Here is a 23,420-nt window from a genome sequence, read left to right on the forward strand (position 1 = left end):
CCCAAAATTGGACTTTCCGAATGGACCACCTAAGACGCAGCCGCGGTCAACATTTAAATGAAATTATCTTCAAAAAGTAAATGTCATGGACCAATCTAACGTTTTAAATAAAGAATCGATGAGATTTTGCAAATTTTATGCGTTTTTTTTTTTTTTAAAGTTCTCAAGCTCTTAAAAAATCACCGTTTATAAATATTTGAAATGTCATTTAATAATAATTAGATTGTCATTCTCATTTATAAGCTTGTAACTACCTCATAAGATACTGTATCTTACAGCTACTAAGCATTCAAATTGATCAATGATAATAATACTTGTTGGGTATTAAGTCTTCAGAAAATGCTCTCTATTGCTCTAGAAATCATATAATAGTTAAGCTTAGGATGTTAAACTTCTTGAAGAAAAAAATTCTTTCATTAAAAGCAAACTATGCCCGCAAGATATTTAAAATTGAACACACTTAAGAGTAAAAATAGTTTCTAAGTCCGCATCTAAATATAATTCCCCTTATCTTTCTTTTAATTTCACAAAAAAACTCAAGACCGAAAATTCCCAGCCCCACAAATGCTCAAAACAAAAAATCAAAACAAATTTTGGAAACAAGTATAGACAAGTCACACTCGACTCGTCCATATACCCTATCAAACCTTTGACTAAATCATTATCAAGCTATCAGTTTACAATTCACGATTTATTTTAATAATTGTGTTTCATTGAGTACGAGTACAATATATGTATTTCCAAAAGCAATATTAAATTACGCTATAAATACGAGTGCCGCTGGACCAGCGAGCAACAGTCGATAATTTACTCTCATTGGCAATTGGCGAAGCAAATGAGTTGCAATTAAACAAAAATCCAACAAGCACCCTCATCACCACTTTACGCTGCTAAAGCCTATATCAGTTTAACCCAGCACCCAGGTACTGGTTGGCGGTGTCGGTTTGTCTGTCTGTCTATCGCTCGCTCGCGGTAGCGGTATCGGTATCTCTACACAAGTTGCATTGTTCAAAATTTTAATCGAAAATGATAAATGTTATTTTGCGTATCGTGGTTATATTGTGCGTTGGACTGGCGTGTGTGTCTTCAGCACCGGGTTTAACGAACCCCTACACGGAAGTCGATGATTTGGGTATGTTGTCCGGATGAAATTCCTTAAACGGAGGTATTTTTCAAGCAATGTCATCTCTTGACAGAAAATGAACATCGCATGCATCCAGTACTGAACTTTAACAACCGGAGATCAAGTCAAAGGCTTCAGAAACGTGCCATGCCTTTGCTTAGTTTTCGCTCGCCCAATCCTGACGAAGAGGAAAGTGATTATTGGAGGGGAACTGCTCAGGATATTCTCCGTAATCAGCTGCAGAAGAACGAACTGAATATGAACGTGGCTAAGAATGTGATAATGTTCCTGGGCGACGGAATGTCCATTCCTACTGTAACAGCGGCCCGAGTCTACATGGGTGGAGAGGAGCAGCGGTTGTCCTTCGAGAAGTTTCCCTACATTGGCTTAAGCAAGGTACGACTACGAGTGTGTTGCTAGTGTTGCTATACCAACTGAAAGATAAAAAAAAGAAAACTGGAGCACCCAGTTGTTCTCGTTAGCCCCGGTTAAACTTGACAGGCTTTATGAAGGCAAAGCTTTAACTATCTCTATACATAATGTTGATACCTACATACATATATACCATAAAACAATGCCGCGTAGCGTGGTCAAAAGACCAGAATGCAGACTCCTATGCAGAGCAGCAATTTGTAGATTTCATAGAGTTTATTGTGGTTTTAATAATTTTTGTTTTGTTGTTGTGTTGCAGACTTACTGTGCGAATACCCAAGTGGCGGACTCGGCGTGCACAGCGACGGCTTATCTGGGCGGTGTGAAGGCCAATTACGGGACCATTGGTGTGTCGGCCGCCGTTGATTTAAATAACTGTCGGGCGCAGAACAACACAGACCACCATGTGCCTTCAATAGCAGAGTGGGCGCAGAGCAGAGGACTGTCGACAGGTTAGTGTCAACTCTTTTATTGTGCACATTATTGTAGTTGAAGCTTGCAGTACTGAGGCGCGTACAAAGGCGCGATAATAACTGAAAACGAGTACATGGGGGTATTTGATGGCAAATATTTACCAAATTTTGAATAGTCAAACAAATTGAAAAAAAGAAAAACAAAACAAAATTGTTTAAAAACAAAAGTAGAATATTTTTGAAACATTTTGACCTATAAAATTCCAGAACTCGTTTAATGTTATATCTGTCAATTTAGCTATCAAATTTTGGATGGAAATTGTAAATGTGTGCCGCAACCTTAACCTTTTTAATCATCAAGTAGAAACGATAGCAATAAGACTTCAAAACAAAGTGTTTCAAAAGTCCAATGTGTATGGTACATTGTCTTAGAAACTATAACCCTCAATTACTGAAAACAAAGTCAATCTTTAATTATGAACCCTCAGTAGATAATGATTTTCTTATTTCAGCTTTGTTTGTAACTTAGGAGTCTTTAAAATCGGTTCAATTTTAAATACAAAATAGAGACGTTATTTTCTTGGTTAAATTTTCTTCCATAAGAAAATTGCATTTTTGGTCAGTTTTGAATGAAAAATAATCCAATATGGGACAATCGTACATTTAGTGGATTTTATAATTGCTGTTAGATTAAATAATTGATTTGTAAGCACATTGGGGACTATCGCGGAAAAGTGTTCAAAACCTAAGTAGTACGTACTCGTATATAATTTGAATGTGACCGATACCAGTTCAGACCAGACTATGTGTGCCTTGCTGATGATTGGATTGGGTTGTGGGCTTTATTTGCAAACTATATAAAACTGTCATGGTGAGAAATATTTAATTTTTCTTATGATACGATAAATATTTTTTGTTAAATGAGATAATGTTCCGTGTAGCCTTGAGAGTTAATGAACAATTATTCGATAGTGGACAGTCATGACAGTATTTGCATAGTTAATAAATTCATTACCTCTAATGTAATGGCCGATCTACTGGGGTGAAAATCTAAGGATTAAATAAAAGTAATTTTTTAGGATTTCATTAGAAGTTTGTATGTTTAGGTAAAACTATCAGCAACAGCAGGTTCAAAGGCTTGAAATCTTTTGCTACAGAAAAGAGAGGTTTATACTATTTATTGACGGGAACATGTTTTGAAATGGTTATTCAATTTTGTCAGGTTTTTATTAAAAAAAAAACATAATTTGGAACTTTTTAAATGGCATAGTCATGAATTTAATTCATAATTTATACAATTTACGATACTTCACACGTCAGAATTACAAAAAACAGAGTCTGGGATGCGACCCACACTGATAACTTATCATCTGTCTATTTGTCTTGCTTAAAAGTTTGTAGGTTTATATGTTAGGTTAAAAAAGTTTTTAGTTGAATTATTCTTAAAAAAATTAAAATTACCAACAGTCTTTTTCAAATAAAAAATAGTTTAGTTTGAAAATCTAGTTTTATTAATTATATTTTTATTCAAAAACAAATTTTTACCAATTTTATTAGCATTTCTTACATTTTTACAAATTGGATGAATGAAATTAATTTGAGAAATATCATAAACCGATGATCAATTTTCACCAAATTTGCGTACTAATTTTTGTAGAAATTTCTGATTGGAATTAAAAAAAAAACTAGCAAACCCGACGAACTCCGTTTCGCCACTAGATGGCTTCGTTTTTTGTAACATTTCATTTGGGGATTAATAGATGAAGAAAAATTATAGTTTTGTTTTGTATTTGAAAGGAATAATTGTATTTCTTTTTACAAAAGTAATTAAATTCATTTCGATTACAAAAATGAATTGTAATTAAGTTGAACTTCTCTAAGTAAAAAATAAAAGTGAATCCAAAGTAAATACTGAATCGAAGTTTTGAACTTTTCTGACGTTAACAAAAACAAAGTGGATAGAATCGTAAACACGCAACGTATATCTGTAAAGTGATTTTATTTTCAAATTTAAATAATGTACAGTATGATGATTAAATAATTAAGTATAGCATGGCAATGCCGTCTGCCAGATTAACATTTTAATTGAATTACTATAACATATTCACCTTGTGTCTAAGCTTTTTAATTATCAAAAAATTGTATTAATATAAATTTGTTCAAAAGATTTCATTAAGAATTCTGTTTCGATAAGCTTGTGCTATTTTGCAGTACATAAACAGGTTTTGCACCTCCATTGTATTTAGATAGGCTATCATTTCTGCATCAGTTAAGAAGTTGCAGCCGAAGAAGGATCGCCTAGTTTCGGACATTTCCCTAGGAAATGAAAAAAATCTTCACCTTCCCTGAGGTTACACAAACTACATAAGATTGGGAGATCCTCTCTGTGTGGCATATAATTTAGTTGAAGAAGTTCAGTTTCAGTTTCGTTGAAATCTCTCCCACACAATTCTCATCTCTGAAGTAGTTTTTTGGGCCTAGATTATGACAAAGTTGTGTGTAGATTATTCTGTGGTTAGAGCTGACTGCATCTTCAATTTACTTCTCCCTAAGCTTCTCGTCAACGAAGGCAATAAGCTTGTACAGTTTACACCTCCATTCATTGAGAATTCCAACATGCAGGTTCAGTTCGATACCACACCATTGCGTAAGCTCCTTCCATTCCTCATACCAACTGAGACTTCGGTTGATTACGTGCAAAGCTGCTTTCTTTGGAAGTCTATCATCATTCATATGAAGATCTTTTATAACATAGTCTAGCGACTTTTCAGCATCTGAATAAAGAGTGGTGAGAGACCAGTTTCTAATGCACATACGTAGTTTGGTGTGTTGGACGGCAGGTGAAATATCCTTTTGATAAAAAATCTCAGCAACTTTTCAACGCAATCGTATTTTGTTTGTAACCCCATACTTGCGATGCATAGAATAGTACTGATTCCGACACTGCTTCAAATACGAGAAACTTACAGCTATGCGCAATACTTTTGTTGGCAAAACACTTTTTCCATGTAGCTCCAATCGCACTCTTGGCCTTAGAGAGTTTTTCATTAAGATGTTTTTCTATACTTAAGTTTTTTGTAAAAAAAACTAGGTATTTAGGTAGGTATTTAAACTCATTAATGACCTCAATAGGTATTGAATTAAAGAACCATCTTTCATTCTGACTATTTCTTCCACCTTCATTTCTGAAGACCAGTATTTTCGTTATGTTAAGGTTCACTTGGAGTTTCCACGTAGTACAGTACCTATATAGTTGGTTGATCATCAACTGAAGCGTTTGTGGTGCTGCTGCTAGAAGTACTATGTCGTCAGCGTAGAAAAGAGCCTTTATAGTGGTCCCCGTAAACTCAACTCCTTCAGAAATATAATCAGTTAAATCTTGTATAAAAAGTTCGAATAGAAGAGGGCTCAGCGTACAGCCCTGTCGAACACCTGATGCCGTTTGAAACCATTCCGAAAATTCCTCTCCATTCGAAACAGCTGCCTTTGTTTCGTTGTACAGATTTTTTAAGACTTTTCCAAACGTTGAAGACATCCCCAGTGCATAGAGTTTGTAGATAAGCGCTCGCCTATCCACAGCGTCAAAAAAAAGAAAAATAATGATTTTCTAAATTTATCCCGCAAACACTAAGTGATTGGCCTTGCGACACAAGGCGAACCTTAAATTTCAATCGTTTGAAGTCAAACCGAAGTCGGAATTATTAATATTCGAGGAATACATACATTTTTACCTGCGACGTTCCGTTGTTTGATTGGTTGCCTCAATCAAATTCGGCATAAGTTTTGCAAAGACGCGGTGGATCCAAATTACGCAATATTATAATAACTGAACCAACGTTGAGTTCCAAGTTATGTGGTGGAAATCCTGGTAACTCCAGAGAGTTCAAAAACTCCGTTGGATAATTTGGGATTTGGAACCAACGGATTTGTATGTCACCAAATAGCCAGCGATTTTTGATTACATGATGAAATTCAGTGCGTGTACATCATTATTCTTTGCGGTGAGAATTGCTCGTTGACTTAACCAAGCATAATTCTGGTATTTCTCACTAATGTTTGGGTAAACATTTTCAATAAGAGCTTATTGAGAGTCGACAAAAGTCCTTGGTAAGAGTAATTAATCCCCTTGGCCCATCAACTGTCACTTTTGCATTTCCAACAGCTAGCAATTGTTTGGAAAATTTTGCAGCACTTTGAACATTTTGAAGTTGAACTCTCATATTAAAGCTTAGCGATAATGTTTTTACGTTGTTCAAAAAAAGTGGAATGACAAGCATTCAATTCATCTGCAGGCGTTCCACTGGGAATTACAGCATTCATTCAGCAACGGCACATTATTTCAAACGAATGTCTGCAATGTATCAACATTGTATTGCAGCTCTCGATTTAATTCTTGGTTGAATGCATCGTCCATCGAACGATTTGGCGCAATCATTCCTACTTCAATCAGTAGCTTGTTTGCAATAGTCAAGCATTGATTCTTAATCAGAATCATTCCTTCATCGTAGATTTCATCGGTTATTTGCATGTCGGGATTATTAGTTCGAATGCGCAAGCGATGTAAGTTATCTTCAAATATGTCGTCTTTGTGTTTGTTAAATAACTGACTTGCTTGTGAAGGGAAACATGTGGTCTTGATAGTTGCGAACAACGTTCGAATTTGGTTCACATTTGATAAAACAACTAAATTCGCAAGTGTTAAATCCCAATGAGAATCGTTCTCCAGCAAACCCAATAGTTCACATGCTTCTCCATATGTTTGGCATTGGTGGCCATTCACATGTGTTTTAAAAATAGCAGCGGGCAATATAGATTAAATGCACCGCAGAGTCCATGTACATTCTGTGTCGTCACAAAGTCGTGTAGATGGGGATCAGTGACTGGATCAGGAATTTCAGCTGATATGAAGTCATCCACTTCATTTGAATATAATTTGTTCAGCAACCAAATTAGGATACGAGCATGCGGTAGCCCACGCTTCTGCTATTCCACCGAGTACGTATAACAACGTGTGTCACCAAAAACTCAATACTAAGTAAGCACATCCATCATAACCTTGAGTTTTTGCTGAAATACTCTGGCGATTATGTCATAGCGATCTAGCGCCATGAAGTTTCATAATTTCGCACGTACGTCATAGCGTCTTGAGCGTGGCGTGGGTTTCCGATAAAAGATGATGGGAGAATCGTCAGGCGTCCAATTTTCTGATCATTATAAAATCTGAATTAATAGCTTCACTCAAGTGTATATAGTACTCAGATCGTAGCTTTGCCTGATTGAATCGGATAAACGCTAAACGGTCGGTCTCGACTTTGACATACATGTCGACAGTGAATTGCTGGAATACCCGACGGCACTTTAGAATGATATTCTCGTCATGTGTATGAATCATCATAAGATACGCATAGTAATTCATTGCGCTTAGATTTTTGTTCGTTGATACGCTTAAAAATGCTTTCTATGGGAAGCTAAAAGGAGTTTATCTATAAACCTCACGGAGCCCGAGACCTTTCCAATGAATGCAAAACCGTGGAATTCGTTTCTTGCGTAAATTTTTAAAAAGATATTTGAGTCGAAATTGAATTTTATCAACTTTTAGTAATGTCTTTTTTTAGGTTTTTATTTTTTATGCACACTTTCATGGACCGCAGTGATGTTTTTGGCCAATCTTGCGTTCCTTGAACGTACGGGTGTTGGCTGATTGTTTACTGAACCGGTTGTGTCAAATTTGGCGAGCAAACGTTTAAGAGTCGGCTGTGAAGAGCCACCACGTCTACCGTAAAATGGGCGCATTTCGAGCAACGTTTGCGTTAACGAACACCTATTTTGATAATAAACTTTTATCATTTGAACGTGCTGTTCAATCGTGAAACTTGCCATGATGATTTGCCCAAGGAACTGAATTGAAAACCAAAGATTTGACAGATGTCAACATGTCAAAATGGCCGCTACTGGGCAACAACATCTACCCGTGCCAATTCAAAAACCCTTTAAAAGTTAAAAAAAACTCTGATTTTCATATATGTATATTCTTTGCACTTACAGTTATTGTCTGTAAAAACGTGCTATCAACAGAACAAAAAGAAAATTTTAAACCACTTTCTATAGTTTTAGGAATAGACTACCAGTAAAACCGTAAAACAAAGTCAGGTTCTATATTTGTTACTAATGTTATCCATTATTATACAAAGTACAAGTATTTAAAAGTTCAGTTTTGTTTGCATTGTTGAAAGCTTCACCGTTCACAAAATTGTACGAGAAGTTTACCACACAATAACGTTAAATTTTTCATTGAAAAGTATTTTTGTTTTTTTTTTCGAATAAAAATTGTCTGTTCTCGAATCAATATTTCATTTACAGTCCACTTAAACTTTGCAGACACAACGTCATGTGCCACAAATGTTTAAAAAGTGAAATCACCTTGAAAAAGAAAAAATTGTTTATTCTGTTATTGTCACATTTATCCCAATACCACATACATCATACATTGTTATCGGCTATTAAACTTATTTTAGTTAACAAGTTTAAATATAAGTGAACAGTTTAAAAATAAAACTGCACTTTTAAACAATTCCCTGTTTTAAGTGAATACAATCAATTATTACTCGGGGTAATTAGTTTGAAATATTTTTTTCCGAAAATATCAACATTCAATTTGTTGGTTAAAATCGTATTTTACAGATACAAGTGGAGGGAGAAAAAGTTAATTATTGGAAAATATTTTTCTTTTTTTGATCTCATAGGAAATTACTTTGCGGAATTAACTGAAATTGGAAAATGAAATGTTTATTATTGGCAAACTAAAAATAAAGTAGGTAGAAATGTCAACAACTTGCGTAAGTAATGTACGTGATATGAATGTTTGTTTTTAATGTTCTTATACGAGTAATGGCAGAATTAATTTATTGTTAATAAAACATTATGTGTACGCCAATTTTCGTTATGTAGACCTACTTCCTTCCGTTTGGTTTTTGTGTGTTTTTTTCAGGTAAAACATTAGTGGAATAATAATTAAGTTGATGAGTTCAAAATGACCCTGAAATTATTAGGAGTTAATGTGACAAGGCCGACATATACATGACATGTTAAACTCTTACTGTTTTATATTGTTTCATAGGTTGGAGGATTTGTTGACATAATAATTTAAATGTGCTAACTTTTGTTAAAATAATAAGTATAGAAGTACTTACTTCCCATTTAACGGTATTGATTTAAAGCACATACAAAGCAGATACGACATCAAAACTTAAATTAAAGTAGATACAATTGTCTTTACAACTTGCTTTAGATGAAATTGTAACCATTTAATTTTTTGGAAAGTATTTTGCTTGAGTTTTTAATGAATATTTTTTTAGATTTTGAATTGTCGGACTTGTTTAAAGATAATGTAGAAGTCCTCGAAGTTCTTTAAATTAAATTAAATTTATTTTCTATGAATATTTCTATCGCTATTGGTAAAGGATTAATGACAGGCATGAGACCTTGCAGCGGTGTTCAAGAGAAGCAAATGTCTCAGAGAGACATCATTATATATTTTTAGAGCTCCTTATTTAATTATATCAGACGACTCAGGTACGTTATTGGGGCTCCAGCACAAATATGAGAGTTATACTCGAGTTTAGGACGAATAAAAGCTTTGTAAGTTATAGCCAGATCAGAAGGGGTAAAAAACTTCATGCATCGTCGGAGAAAACCTAAACACTTAGCAGCATTTTTGGCGATGTCAAATATGTGACCACTCCACAACAAGTGGTTTGTGATGCACATACCTAGGACTGATAATTGTTCAATCTCCTCGATGCAAGTACCACTCATGGATAGTGCCATTGGGGGAGGGTTACGCTTTTGTGACAGTAGACAGCGTTAAACACGGTTTTTGAATCTCCATTGAACAATGCTGTCAAGATCAGAATTTAATGAGATTATTATACGCTGCCGTTGGTAGTCCACATCCGATGAACAAGGATGAGAATCTAAACACGAATATGAAAAGCAGAGGGTATTGTCTTCAGCATGACAATGTAGTGGGTTAGAAGTTTCAGACAAAAGATCATTTATGAATATAAGGAAGAGAGTTGGAGACAAAACGGAGCCCTGGGGCATACCAGCGTTTATTTTGTGGATATCAGATTTGAACCCGTCCAATACTTCTTAAATTGAACGGTCGGAAAGGTAATTTCTAACCCTACAAAGAAGAGATTAATCAATACCAAAAGCCCACATTTTCGATAAGAGAGCTTGATGCCAAACTCTACCAAATGCCTTTGAAATATCAAGTGCAATAATCTTACTTTCTCCAAAACGATGTAAAGATTTGTTCCACTGTTCGGTGAGATGAACCATGAGATCACCAGAGGACCCATTGTAACGAAAGCCATACTGTCGGTCATTAAGAAGCTTCCGTTCTTCAAGATACTTCTTAAGCTGAAAATTGATCAGCGTTTCCATTGCCTTGGAAAAAAGGGACGTAAGTGCGCTTGGACGATAGTTAGAGGGGGACGACGATTCGTCTTTTTTTAGAGACAGGCTTTACAAATGCAGTTTTCCATCCACTCGGAAAGAGACCAGTAGAATAGGACAGATGGTCTCTTTCTCTTAAAGATCTTATTAATCAACGTGACCAAGCATATAGGCGATGGGTTCGTACTGGGGTTATTGAATTTCAGGAAGTCTATAAAGCATTGCGTGATAGAGTGGTCTTAGAGATAAGAACAGCAAAAAAAACATCATTTTGCAAGTCACCTCCAAACTAAAACCGATGGTAAGAAGCTTTGGAAAAATTTACGTGAGCTTGGACTTGGGAAACAAAAACCTCAATCTCAACCTAATATTGACAGTGATGAATTGAATCAAAAATTCCTTAATCCTCTTTCTATCCCACTACTGGTTGATAATGAGTTTCCAGCTGTTTCCCCTTCACGCTCATCATTCTGTTTTTCTGGTGTAAGCGATCTTGATGTTTTGGAATGCATTCTTTCAGTGAAATCAAATGCAGTCGGAGTTGATGAAATTAATCCCATGTTTCTTAAAGCCATAGTGCCATATCTGCTACCTTTCGTTACACACATCCTCAACAGTGTTCTTACCACCGGTATCTTTGCAAGTCAATGGAAATTGGCCAAAATTATACCCATTCCTAAAAATGCAGTATGTAATGAATTCAGACCGATCTCTATTCTCCCCTTTCTTTCTAAAGTTTGCGAAAGAGTAATGCAAAAACAATTAAACGAGTATATTATGACGAATAAACTGTTAGTTGACATTCAGTCGGGATTTCGACCCAAACACAGTTGCACTACTGCGCTTATGAAAGTGGTCGAGGATATCAGGAAAAGTCTTGACGACAACGATGTTACCTTTTTGGTCCTTCTAGACTTTTCGAAAGCCTTTGACATGTTCAATCATTCTCTTCTTCTAAGAAAACTACAGTTCTCCTTCAATCTGTCTTCTGATGTAATCAAACTAATTGCATCCTACTTAGGTGGCAGAATGCAAGCTGTGTATCTTGCTGGTAATTATTCAAGTTTCCTTCCTGTTCCCCGAGGTGTTCCCCAAGGATCCATACTGGCACCACTCCTCTTCTCCCTATATATAAATGAAATCGCGTCCATCATTTCACAATCATCTAGGCACTTTTATGACGATGACATCCAAATATACAAAAGCTGTTCACTCGGCCTAATTGAGAATTGCGTATTTACAATTAATGAGGAGCTTGGTTTGATTTTTGGTTGGTCAAATAGCAACGGCTTAAGTCTCAATCCAAATAAATGCAAATGTTTGGTAATTTCGAAAAAACCCTTGGATTTAACCTACTTCCCATCAATTACATTAAACAACATTGCACTAGAATTCGTAAGCACAGCTAAGAATTTAGAAATGATCTTTAACCGAACGCTAACATGGAACAATCATATTTACTCTATTGTCGGGAAAACTTATGGAGTTCTCCGCACTCTTTGGACTTTCCAACAATACACCCCAATAAATACACGATTTATGCTGGCAAAAACCCTAATAATACCCGTACTTACTCAGGGTTGTGAAATTTTCCTAAACTGTGATTCGTTTTGTAAACAAAAACTAAAAGTCGCTTTCAATAGCACCATTCGTTATATCTACGGACTTAGAAAATATGATCATGTTTCGCACTTGAGTATGAGCCTTCTTGATATGTCATTTGAAAATTTCCTTCAATTTCGAACCCTTAAAATGCTTTATAATATAATTCAATCACGCGAACCAAATTATCTTTTCGAGATTCTTCGCTTCGCGGAATCAAACCGTGCGATCTATTTAATACTCCCTAGATTCAACTGCCTGACATCTGAACGACAATTCTTCATCGCCGCCATCCGACTCTGGAACTCACTCCCATCTTCTCTGAGAAAAATAAGTAGCATCAATCATTTTCACAAGGAACTAATGGAATTTTTAAAACAACAAAGCAACTAACTTAACCTTTTATAGTCTATCTTTTTTTTTCTATCTCTTTCTTTCTAAGCTTCAATTTCCTAATCTATTTCTTGCCATCTAGGTTTACATCTATTTATTATTAATATTATATTATCCTTTTCCATAATAAATTACTAAACATGTACAATAATTTTTTTTTATATTCCATGTATTGTATTATTCACAAACTTGCACTATTTTATAAGATTTATCTTACTGTGTTAGTATATAAAAATACGTAATAAATGAAATAGGACAGATGGAAAAGCTTACGCAGTAGTATAGCTTTTTAATTTCAATCCAAATAAATGTTGCAAATGTATATTAAATAAAATAAGATTGACCAAATACATATATAAGCGCATACTTGCGAAGTTCCATTAGATTAGTACTTTCATCATTTAAGCAGTTTGGTAATTGCAAGACCAAATTTTAGTTTTGTTTGTTGCAAAAATATTCCTGAAAATTTCTTTTTGAGCGATTGTGTTAGAGTTAGAATGTTGTTTGTAGTTAGAATTTGGAATAAAAATTCGAGGGAACCATGTTTTAAAAATAAGTTCCTTTGTGTCAAGCATCTTTAAGGAATAGAAATAGGCAATATGGTTACACACAATACCAACTAAATGAGTGAAATAAATAGATTTAAATGCTTTTTTGTATTCCAATATGGGGAAACCGAACTCCCAATAATCACCTGCAATAAGTGCTAAATTTTTTTCTAAAAAGTTGATGAAGTTTAGCTGAAGCGGAAATCTCTTTAATGAACATACCTTAAATATTATTGGCTTTCTCAAAAATATTTGTCTACGCTAACCTCTGCTTTATATTTGAAAACTATTGTTTATCTATATTTTCTTCTATGTTCTGCGTTTATAAAAAGTAATCTACGGTAGTATTTATTGTATTAAGAAAAGCAAAAACATATACGTAAAACTCATTAATTTGTTTTCATTATTAGCAGCATTTTTATTAAACATACCCTTCAAACAATAATAAGTAAACTTGAACTTTGGTAACTAAACATTTTTAAGGAATGAATGAAAATTCGGCTCCCGGAAATTACGCCAGAAGAAATTACACCAGATTTTTTTTTTTTGAAAAAAATGCCATCATACTAGGAAAAAATGCCAAATTTTTCTTGCAAAATTTCGGAATTTCAGACATTTTTTCCTTAAAATTTTCTGGCAAAAAAAAATATTTGGAAAAAAAGCCAGAAATAAAATTTTTTGCGTGTCAGCCACGCCGCGGCGCCGTAACCGCGCCGGCCCGAGCCGCGTCCGCAACGCCATGGCCACATTTTCTGGCTTTTTTTCCAAATTGATATTAGGAAATTAGGCCAGAATATATCAATTGGTTTTCTGTCCTAATTTCCATTTTGGTGTCTGTTTTTTTTTCATTTCTGTCTGGCACAATTTCCAATTTTTCTGGCTTATTTTCAACAAAAAATTCTGATTCTAGCGTAATTTCTTCTGACGTAATTTCCGTTAACCGAAAATTCATGTCCATTACATGGTCTATTGAATGAGTTGTGCATGAATTCAAAACGATTATTTGACGTTTTCATTTTTTGATAAACATGTATTTATTGCATTTGTTAAACAAGTTCGCTATAATCGTTCAGATTTTTTTTTTTTTAATATTGGTGTTCCTTTGAAGCATAATTTTTTTGATAGCAAATACATGTATGCTTCCATCAATCAAGAATGTTATGGATGAAGTATTTTTCAATTATAACCCTTTTTTTAAATTTAATATTTATATATCAAAATGGAATTGAAAAATAGTTGCAACCTTAAATCATTAAAAACAAACTATAAAAATTACTTGGATTAATTAAATTTATACAGATTTTAATAACTTGCAAAAAAAAATATTTGAATTCAATAAATTGCGTTCGCACCCTTAACTTGATGGTTTTTCGAACGCATCTTTGATACAATAATCCGAAATTACAAAAATGCACATTGGTTCGCTATCAACAAAATGACTGCAAATTAAAGTTAAAAACTGACTTTTTCATCGAAAAAGTAAAAAGAAAATCTGAAAAAAAACTTATTAACCTCCCCATTTTGTTTTTGCTTTGCAAAGTGCCGCCCAAGGAATAGTTTTTTAACTTCCCATAGGAAGTTATTGAAATTGAAAATTTTGACATTTCTCGACGTTTCAAGGTCCCTAGAGTCGAAATAAAAGATTTTTAGAAAAAATGTCTGTGCGTGCGTGTGTACGTACGTTCGTACGTTCGCGACGTTTTTTTCGTTGTCCATAGCTCAAGAACCAGAAGAGATATTGATTTCAAATAAATTTTGTTATACTGATAAAAAGGCAGAAAGATGCAGAAAGGGCTCTCAAGAAAATTGCGTGGGTGGTTTTTTCACATAGCAGTTTGAAAAAAAAGGTGAAGATTTTGGTTAACTCAAAATATCTTACGAACCAAAATCTCTAGAGACTTGAATTAAATTTTATATAATATATTGTAAAGTGATATCAAAGATTTATATTTTTGAAAAAAATCCATTTAACGTTTTTTTTATAAATCAAAAAAGCTAAAAAATTGTTTCACCTCCAAAATTTTACGACTAAAATATGTTTTCATCTCCAAAACAATTTTCTGCAACGAAGAATAATGTTTTTGACATTTGACAAAATTTTGAGGAAAATCGAATTGACAGTTTTTTTTATAAAAAATAAAAATCTAAAAAAAACATTTCTCAAAGTTGGTAAAAATTGAATATCGATTCAAATATCTTTTCAAAAACTTGAAATTTAGGCTTCAAGCTTATTTTATCTTATAAGAAATATTGTTTTCAACATTCTGAAAATGTTTAGAAAAATCGAAAACCTAAACAAAAATTAATAAAAGTTGGTTAAAATTGATTTTCAACTCAAATATCTGTTGTCAACATTCGGTAAAATTTTGAAAAAAATCGAATTGATAGTTTTTTTTACAAAAATAGCTTTAAACTAATTTTTACTTATAGGAAATATTGTTTTCAACATTAGGACATATTTTGAAAAAAATCGAATATACGATTTTTTACAAAAAATAAAAAACTAAAAAAAATATATATAAGTTGGTAAAAATTGATTTTCGACTCAAATATCTTTTCAAAAATTAAAGATATTGGCTTTAACCTACTTTCATCTTTCAAAAACTATTGTTGTTAACATTCAGTAAAATTTTGAAAAAAATTTGTTTTTGTACAAAAAATTAAAAACCTAAAAAAAAATTAACAAAGGTTGGTAAAAATTGGTTTTCGACTCAAATATCTTTTCATATTGGCTTCAAACTAGTTTTATCTTATAAGAAATATTGTTTTCAACATCCGATAAAATTTTTAAAAAAATTCGAATTGACAAAAAATAAAACTATAAAAAAAACAATACTAAAACTTGGTAAAAATTTACTTTCGACTCAAATTTTTTTCAAAAATTAAAAATATTGGCTTCAAACTTATTTTATTTCAGAGAAAATATTGTTTTCGATATTCAGCAATTTTTATATAAAAATCCAACAGTCTGTTTTTTCATAAAAAATAAAATTAAAAATAGTACGCAAATTTGGTAAAAATTTATATAGGCAAACTTTTAAGCAAGACAAATCGACAGACGGGATGGGAAGTTATCAGTGTGGGTCGCATCCCAGCCTCTTTTTCTTGCTTGTTTTCACATCTATTCATGGACTAATTGTCAAAATTACAAATACAACAATGTAAAAAAACGGGTTTTGGAGAGTGAAACGTACGAAAGATTCCAAGCTTTTTAAATGGAGTATTTTTGTTCAAGATCTTTGAGTACTCTATCAACTGTATATGTGCGAATGAAGATTGGTTCCATGGCATAACATACGCTTTCAAGTACAGCATGAGTCATGTCACTCATTGGAAGCATCAAATATCAAAGTTTGTTGCAAGCAAATTGGCTTTATCAATCGAACTTACGAAAGGAGTGCCATTGGAAACGAGCGTAGGAACTGATGATGACGTAGTGTTGCGTAGTGAAACAACCCATAAACCAAAAGTTGGAAAAGCTCCTATTCTTTTGCTAAAAATAATATATCTATCTTGTAAGAACATTGACACAACAAATAATTCAAATCATATCTAAATCTCTTATCAATGAATGTAAAATCTAAACATATTGAAAATGACACTTAAATAATACTTAAACATCAGATCTAGCAAAAAATCATTCCTAAAATTTACAATATTTGAATAACTTTTATTGTAGGTATGTATATATTTGAATTATAGGCATCTTATTTTCATACATATGTACAGTAGATATAAGACATAATTTATATCTTGAAGAAGACAAAAGTTCTATAAACATAGGTTCTTATCCTAAATAACTTTCATGAAAATGTGTCAAACTAAGCCCTGAAGCTATATTGTGGTTTAGTTTAAAAACTTCGAAAATTCCATTCAACTTTCACACATAATAAAATAACAGTAATTTATACCCATATATATGTATCTAAGTTTGTAAATATATACATTCCCATATACATATGTAAATGGCAGTCTTTATATATTTATTCTGAACTGTTATAGTGTGTTTTATTGATTTTTCTTGTTGTACGACAAGATGTAAAAGTTCGAATTTTTATGAGAACATTCTTTATGATCCCCAAGACGTTTGGTTGTAAAACTTTGGAATAGAATTTCCCAAAAAAAAACATATAAATTCACTGGATTTTTATAGCAAGGGAAAATACCTACATAGATACATCAAAACTCATCCCCTCTTCTCCAAGATTCCTTATCTCAAACGCACAAAATAGGAAAAAGTTTGATTCAAATCATTTTTGTTGATGATTTGATTTGTTGAAATTTTATTTTTGTTTTCATTTATTTAATCAAATTAATCGGTGATGATTTTGTATAAGGACAAATTATTCGGAGATAAATTTAAAAAATAAATCATTTGCATTTCTCATTGATATACTAGAGGAGGCACAGTTGCAATACAGAAGTCTATTAGATTCTAAGATCAGAAGTAAAATAAAGATATCATTTTGATAGGGAAATCCTATAACATTGGCCTTAATTTAATTAATAGATCAAAGCGAGGTAAAATGTTTATGTTTATAAAAAAAAATCATCGTTTTTGTAACGTCAGCTAAAAAGAACATTTTGTTTCGAAACAAACATAACTCAATTCAATGGAATTATCTAAATCAGATAATTTGAAATAGGTTTGTCAGAAGTTTTGTATGAATGAAACAAATAGATACTTTTGTGTTAAAGTTTCACAATACTTTGTGTTTGTATTAAAGGCTCGATGAAGAAAATCCTAAATTCGTGGTATAGTTAATGAAGAATTCTTTTCAACCTTTTTGAAATCGATTATTTTGCAAACATAATAATAATTTTGTGTGTTTTAAGAGGAATTTTAAAACAAAATTTTATATTGCTATGTTATATTTTATAGAACTTAGCATCCGGATTTTCTTTTACTCTTAATAACAATGACATTTGACATTTAATATTTGACATTGACTGACAAAACTCAGTTGCAGGACCGAATTTAAAGGTCGAGAGGCCTGGGGGCAATAAAGGAGCGGAGGCCCCTCGCCACAAATTATTGTTACCCGCGTTTAAAGAATTTAATGGTAGGTACTAGCGATAATTCTCAGGATTTTTCGTCAATACTCGATTTGTTGAGTCTCTTGCTAGCTCTTGATCGATGCGTCCTGTGACTTTTCCCCGTTGCACTAAACTCATTACTGATTCCAAATGAGTTTTCGAAATCTCATGTTCATAGAGACGATCGGTTGCATGCTACTAGTCACTGAAACCTTCTCCACTGAGTTTGTTGTTTTGAGGGGACATCAATTTGCACGCATAACAAAATATTTTCCACGTAGTTGGAGAAAAGCAAAGCAAGAATCGTTTCCGAACGGAGTTGGAATTATCTCGCGGCCTGTCTTGTTGAACTGAAAAAAAAAAATTGTTGAGACACGCAATCGAATACCCAACTTCAGAGGTTGCTGGCAAGTACCACCCCACTCAGCCATTTAGCTATTGGGGTACTCCCTCAAGATGGGTAGTGAATTGGAATTGGAAGTGCTTCTTATTAGTGCCATTTGGGATTCTAATATTTCACTGATTGCCTGATTTGAGTGAGCAAATATTGATCAATGATTTCTGTTACTTAAGATTAATATAATTAAGTAATCATGTACTCGTATGTAATTAGTGCTGTAGGCAGAAGGTAAAGTTAAAAAAGCAAAACAAAATACATATCAAAGGAAAAGATGTTTAGGTACTAATGTTTCCTATTTGAAATTTGTAACAAACATTTTCCGAAGTCTCTATTGTGAGGCCCCCCTTTTGTGGAGGCCCCAGGGCTTTCTCCCGGCCCTGCTCATTTGTAATTCGAAGTGTTATTATATTAGTTTAGTAATCTAATCAATAATAATAAAAATGTCAATTACGATATTGGATCGCTTAGAATTCGAACAACTCGTTAAAGTTATTAAACTTACTACAAAAGTGTTGATTAAAACTTTTATTGCATTACCCGATAAAATGCAAACTAACTTAAGGTGGTAGTACAGTCCGGTGAGAACTAGGGCCTCACCAAACAAACTTTTACATCTGAATCGGTACATAGGTAGGTGGAGGTCACTTTCCACTCGGGCTCGCAACCTGATCCACGGTGTGGATTCGAAGACTTTCCGGTCCGGAGGAATGGTTTCCCAGCGCTCTACGTGACTTAGCCATCTCACTCTCAGTAGCTGGACTTTTATCCTTCTGGCTGTACAGCCTGTACACTTCGTCATCTCATCTTCTCCTCTACTCACCTTCTATGTATATGGGACCTTAGATCACGCCAAGAACGTTTCTCTCTTTTCTCACTTTTCATGCTTCTGCTACGTATAGAAGGCAGGGGATGATGGTGGCCTAATTCAGCGAAACTTTGGTTGCTTGACAGAGGACGTAATTGCTTTTTTCGCCCAAAGAAACAGTGGTTAGCAGGAGTAATTGTTTGTGTATTATCATCAGCGCTGGTCTTGTTTTATGTGAAGCGGAGCCTAATACCTCAAAGTTTCGTCTGCCGATAGTGATGGTTTGACCGAGATGTCAATGTGGTATGTAGTTTCTTGCCCTCATTAATCGCTAAACCCATTTTTATCGCCTCTATCTCAATACTCACAAAAGCTCCGTTGACAGCACGCTGAGTTCTTCGGATTATGTCAATGTCAACGGCATATTTCAGTTATGGGACAGACTATAGAAAGATAGTGCCTGTAGTAATCTGTACTGTTCTTTCAAGGTCGATGTTAAGGAATTCGCATGACATCGAAAGGTTCTGTTCAATTGTTTCCAACCTTTATGGATCAGCGCAAATTCACCATTTTCATTCTGCACAAACGGACGAGTTTGGGAGCGATGCCAAAACTAGACATAGCTATGTGCACCTCGTCTCTGTAGATGCTGTCATATGCGGCCTTGAAATCGATGAAAAGATGGTGGGTATCGATTTGATTCGGGTTTTTTTCCGCATGATCTCACGTAATGTGAATATTTGATCGACTATGGACTTTTTTGCTCTAAAACCACATTGCTTAGGACCTATTAGGTTGTTGACTATAGGCTTTAGACGTTCACATATTAAGGCAAAGAAAATTTTGCAAGCGATGTTAAGTAGACTGATTCCTCTATAGTTGGTGCGGTTTTGAGGGTCTCCTTTTTTCAGATTCGGGCAAACTATACTGAGGTTTCATTCATGGGGCATGCTTTCTTAAGACCATACCTTACAGATAAGTTGTTGCATAATACAAATACAACCAAATTATCTCCAGCTGCTTTGAAAAGCTCGGCATTTAAGTCATCTGCTCCAGCGGCTTTGTTAGACTTAAGCTTGGATATGGCAATCTTTACTTTGTCTAAGTCGGGAAGATAGGAATGTTGGCTTTCGTCATCTATGTTGAATGGATCATTCTGCCAGACAGCGGAATTCCATTCGCCGTCGTCGTTATACAGTCCAAAACAAAATAGAAACTACAAGACTTTTATTAAAAATGCCATTAATCGTCTTGCAAACAAACAACGCTTGCAAATTATAGAATTTTATTATCAAAATGCGTGCGCTTCTTCCATTTTATGGTCAGTTTAATCGACCTACTGAAGCGGCTATTCAGGATATTGTGACTTAATTTCGCACCAAATTTACATAGTGGGACATTAAACCACCAACACGATTACGAAGAATGCGAACTGAAGAAAATATCGCAGCTGTATCGGCCAGTGTTAATGATGACCATCAATTATCGATTCGTCGCCGTTCGCAGCAATTGGGCCACTGTTAGTCAACAACGACGTGGAAAATTTTGCGAAAGGATTTAGGTGTGATGCCTTTCAAAATACAGCTGGTGCAATAACTAAAGCCAAACGCCCTACTGCAACGTAATATTTTTGGTGAATTTGCTCTTGGAAAGTTAGCCGAAGATCCACTTTTTTACCAAAAACTGTGTTCAGCGACGAAGCTCATTTTCGGCTCAATGGGTACGTAAATAAGCAGAATCGTCAATTTTGGGGTGAATATCAGCCAAAAGACATTGCAAGAGCTACCAATATCGAGAAAAAATCACAATTTGGTGTGGTTAATGGGCTGACAGTACCCGTGGCATGATGGTTAGTGCGTTGGACTGTCATGCAAGGGGTCTTGGGTTCAATCCCTGCCTGTGCCACCTGAATTTAAAAATAATTAATTGTCGCGGGTATTGCCTCTTGCGAGGAATTGACAAATCCTTCAAGAGTAATTCTTGTCATGAAAAAGTGCTTTCTTAAAACTAGCCGTTCGGATTCGGCCTAAAATTGTAGGTCCCTTCCATTCCTGACAACAGTACTCGCACACAGGAATGGTTCGGTGGACTAAAGGGGTTGGACCATTTAAGGCGCTGTCAAGGTCAACATAAGCATGAAATAAACTTCAAACTATAAAAAGTATGGAATGTACTATTGATTCAAATAAAGATTTCATGCATTTTTTAAATTGTACGTGTTTTTTTTAACTTTAGCAAATTTTCAAACCCTTGATAATAGGTTCTTTAAAATTGTGTGCCCTTATCCTTAGCTGGAAACAACTTCATGTGAATTAATTACTACGTGTTGGATCATTTCCACTGAAGCAAATTCCCATATCAAAGAAAAATCTATAACAGAAGAATAGGAATTCTTTAAAAATATAAATTTTCTTTCTTTTAGAGGAAAATCCAGCAAAAGAAAACCTAATTGTTACAATTCAGAGCTTAAATTCAATGTTCAATCATACAAATCTTCAAAAAGACGTCTGGCTCTACAAAAAAATAAGTGCGGGTGCCGGTCCACTAAATTTTATGTTTATATTATGATTTCATTATAATTTTTTACAAACACCATAAAAAAGTACAATTATTTATTTTTGAAGTACTTTGTGTTGAATTCAATTGAAATGTATAAATTACCTACAACTTGTATATATAAAAGCAATACCCTCTTTTGATACTTTTTATCTTCAATAAAAATGTTTTTCAATTTTTATTGCATGATGAACAATTTAACGTTTTATGTTTTTCCATTTTTATTTTATCTTTTTGTCTTTCCCTTTCCGTTTATTTCCAGGCCTTGTTACCACCACCACTGTGACACACGCTTCTCCGGCGGGTGTATATGCTCACACGGCAAATCGTAACTGGGAAAACGATGGAGAAATTCTGAAAGATGGCGAAGATCCCGAACAATGCCTTGACATAGCACAGCAATTGATATATGGCACGGTGGGGCGCAATTTAAATGTAATCATGGGCGGAGGAAGGGAGCAATTTCTGCCGAAAGGAGAAAAGGACATCTTGGGTGGAGAAGGGAAACGTCAGGACAATCAGAATTTGATTGACAAATGGAAGAGCATTCATAATGGTGCATCGGCTTTTGTGCAGACTAAAGAAGAATTGTCCGCTGTAGGTTTCCATTGTTTTCATTTTAATATTACCTTCTTTTTTAATCAAAATCATATGTCATAGGTCCCGAAGGACGTTGAATTTATGATGGGGCTTTTTGCCACATCTCATATTCCATTCCATGTGGATGCTGATAATGAGACTATTCCTAGTCTTGCTGAGATGGTTGACAAGGCAATGGACGTCCTGGAAGCTCAAAATCGTGGTTATTTCCTGTTCGTGGAGGGTGGTCGTATCGATCATGCCCACCATGACACCGAAGCCGTTCGAGCCTTAGACGAGACAATTGAATTCCATAAGGCCATTGATTTAGCCCGCAAGCGGACTAGTGAAGCGGACACCTTGATTGTTGTAACGTCGGATCATTCGCACACGATGTCAGTGGCGGGCTATTCGAGTCGAAAGAACGACATCTTTGGCATTAGCAACGGGCAGTTGGGCACTGACGAAATTCCCTATGCAACGCTGAGCTATGCAAACGGACCGGGATTCGAAAGCCATATGGCTGAGGGGCGCCGGCGAAACCTTCTACAGACAAATATGAGAGATAAGGTAGGATAACTAATTTGATTTGTGCCACATTGGATTATTAAAACTTCTTTTTGTTGGAATTTCCATAGAACTTCAGGTTTCCTGCGACAGTTCCCTTGGATTCGGAGACCCATGGGGGTGACGATGTGGGCGTGTTTGCGAGTGGTCCCCAGGCACATCTCTTCACTGGAGTCTACGAACAACATTATATCCCACACGCAATGGCTTATGTGGCCTGCTTGGGCGAAAAGATGACTGCATGTACAAAAAATTAGAGCACCAAGGAGGCTTTTCTTTGACTTTAAGGATAATTTATTTATTTTTCTGTGTATTATCGTCGTCGTCGTAACATTTCGCATTTTTCACGATGATGTATGGCGTTCTTCATTCCCCAGTCACAAATCGGTTTAAGAAAGACAAATATATATGTAAACAAACAAACAAGCAAACAAACAATCAAACAAACAAAAATAAAGGGAAATACAAAAAGATATTTCTTTTTTAACGAAAAAGGACAACCGAG

The 23,420-nt window shown here is 34.6% G+C and overlaps 1 protein-coding gene across 1 annotated transcript; it reads left to right on the plus strand.

Moving 5' to 3' along the window:
• Positions 1 to 779: 779 nt before the first annotated feature.
• LOC129940759 (alkaline phosphatase) lies at positions 780 to 23,420 on the plus strand. The gene is made up of 6 exons (XM_056049211.1): positions 780 to 1,132; positions 1,197 to 1,519; positions 1,815 to 2,007; positions 22,032 to 22,366; positions 22,430 to 22,918; positions 22,987 to 23,420. The coding sequence occupies exons 1-6, from the start codon at positions 1,027 to 1,029 to the stop codon at positions 23,170 to 23,172; spliced, it is 1,632 nt and encodes a 543-aa protein (XP_055905186.1). The 5' UTR covers positions 780 to 1,026; the 3' UTR covers positions 23,173 to 23,420.

This window comes from Eupeodes corollae, chromosome 1, assembly GCF_945859685.1.
Source record: "Eupeodes corollae chromosome 1, idEupCoro1.1, whole genome shotgun sequence".
Lineage (NCBI taxonomy): Eukaryota > Metazoa > Arthropoda > Insecta > Diptera > Syrphidae > Eupeodes > Eupeodes corollae.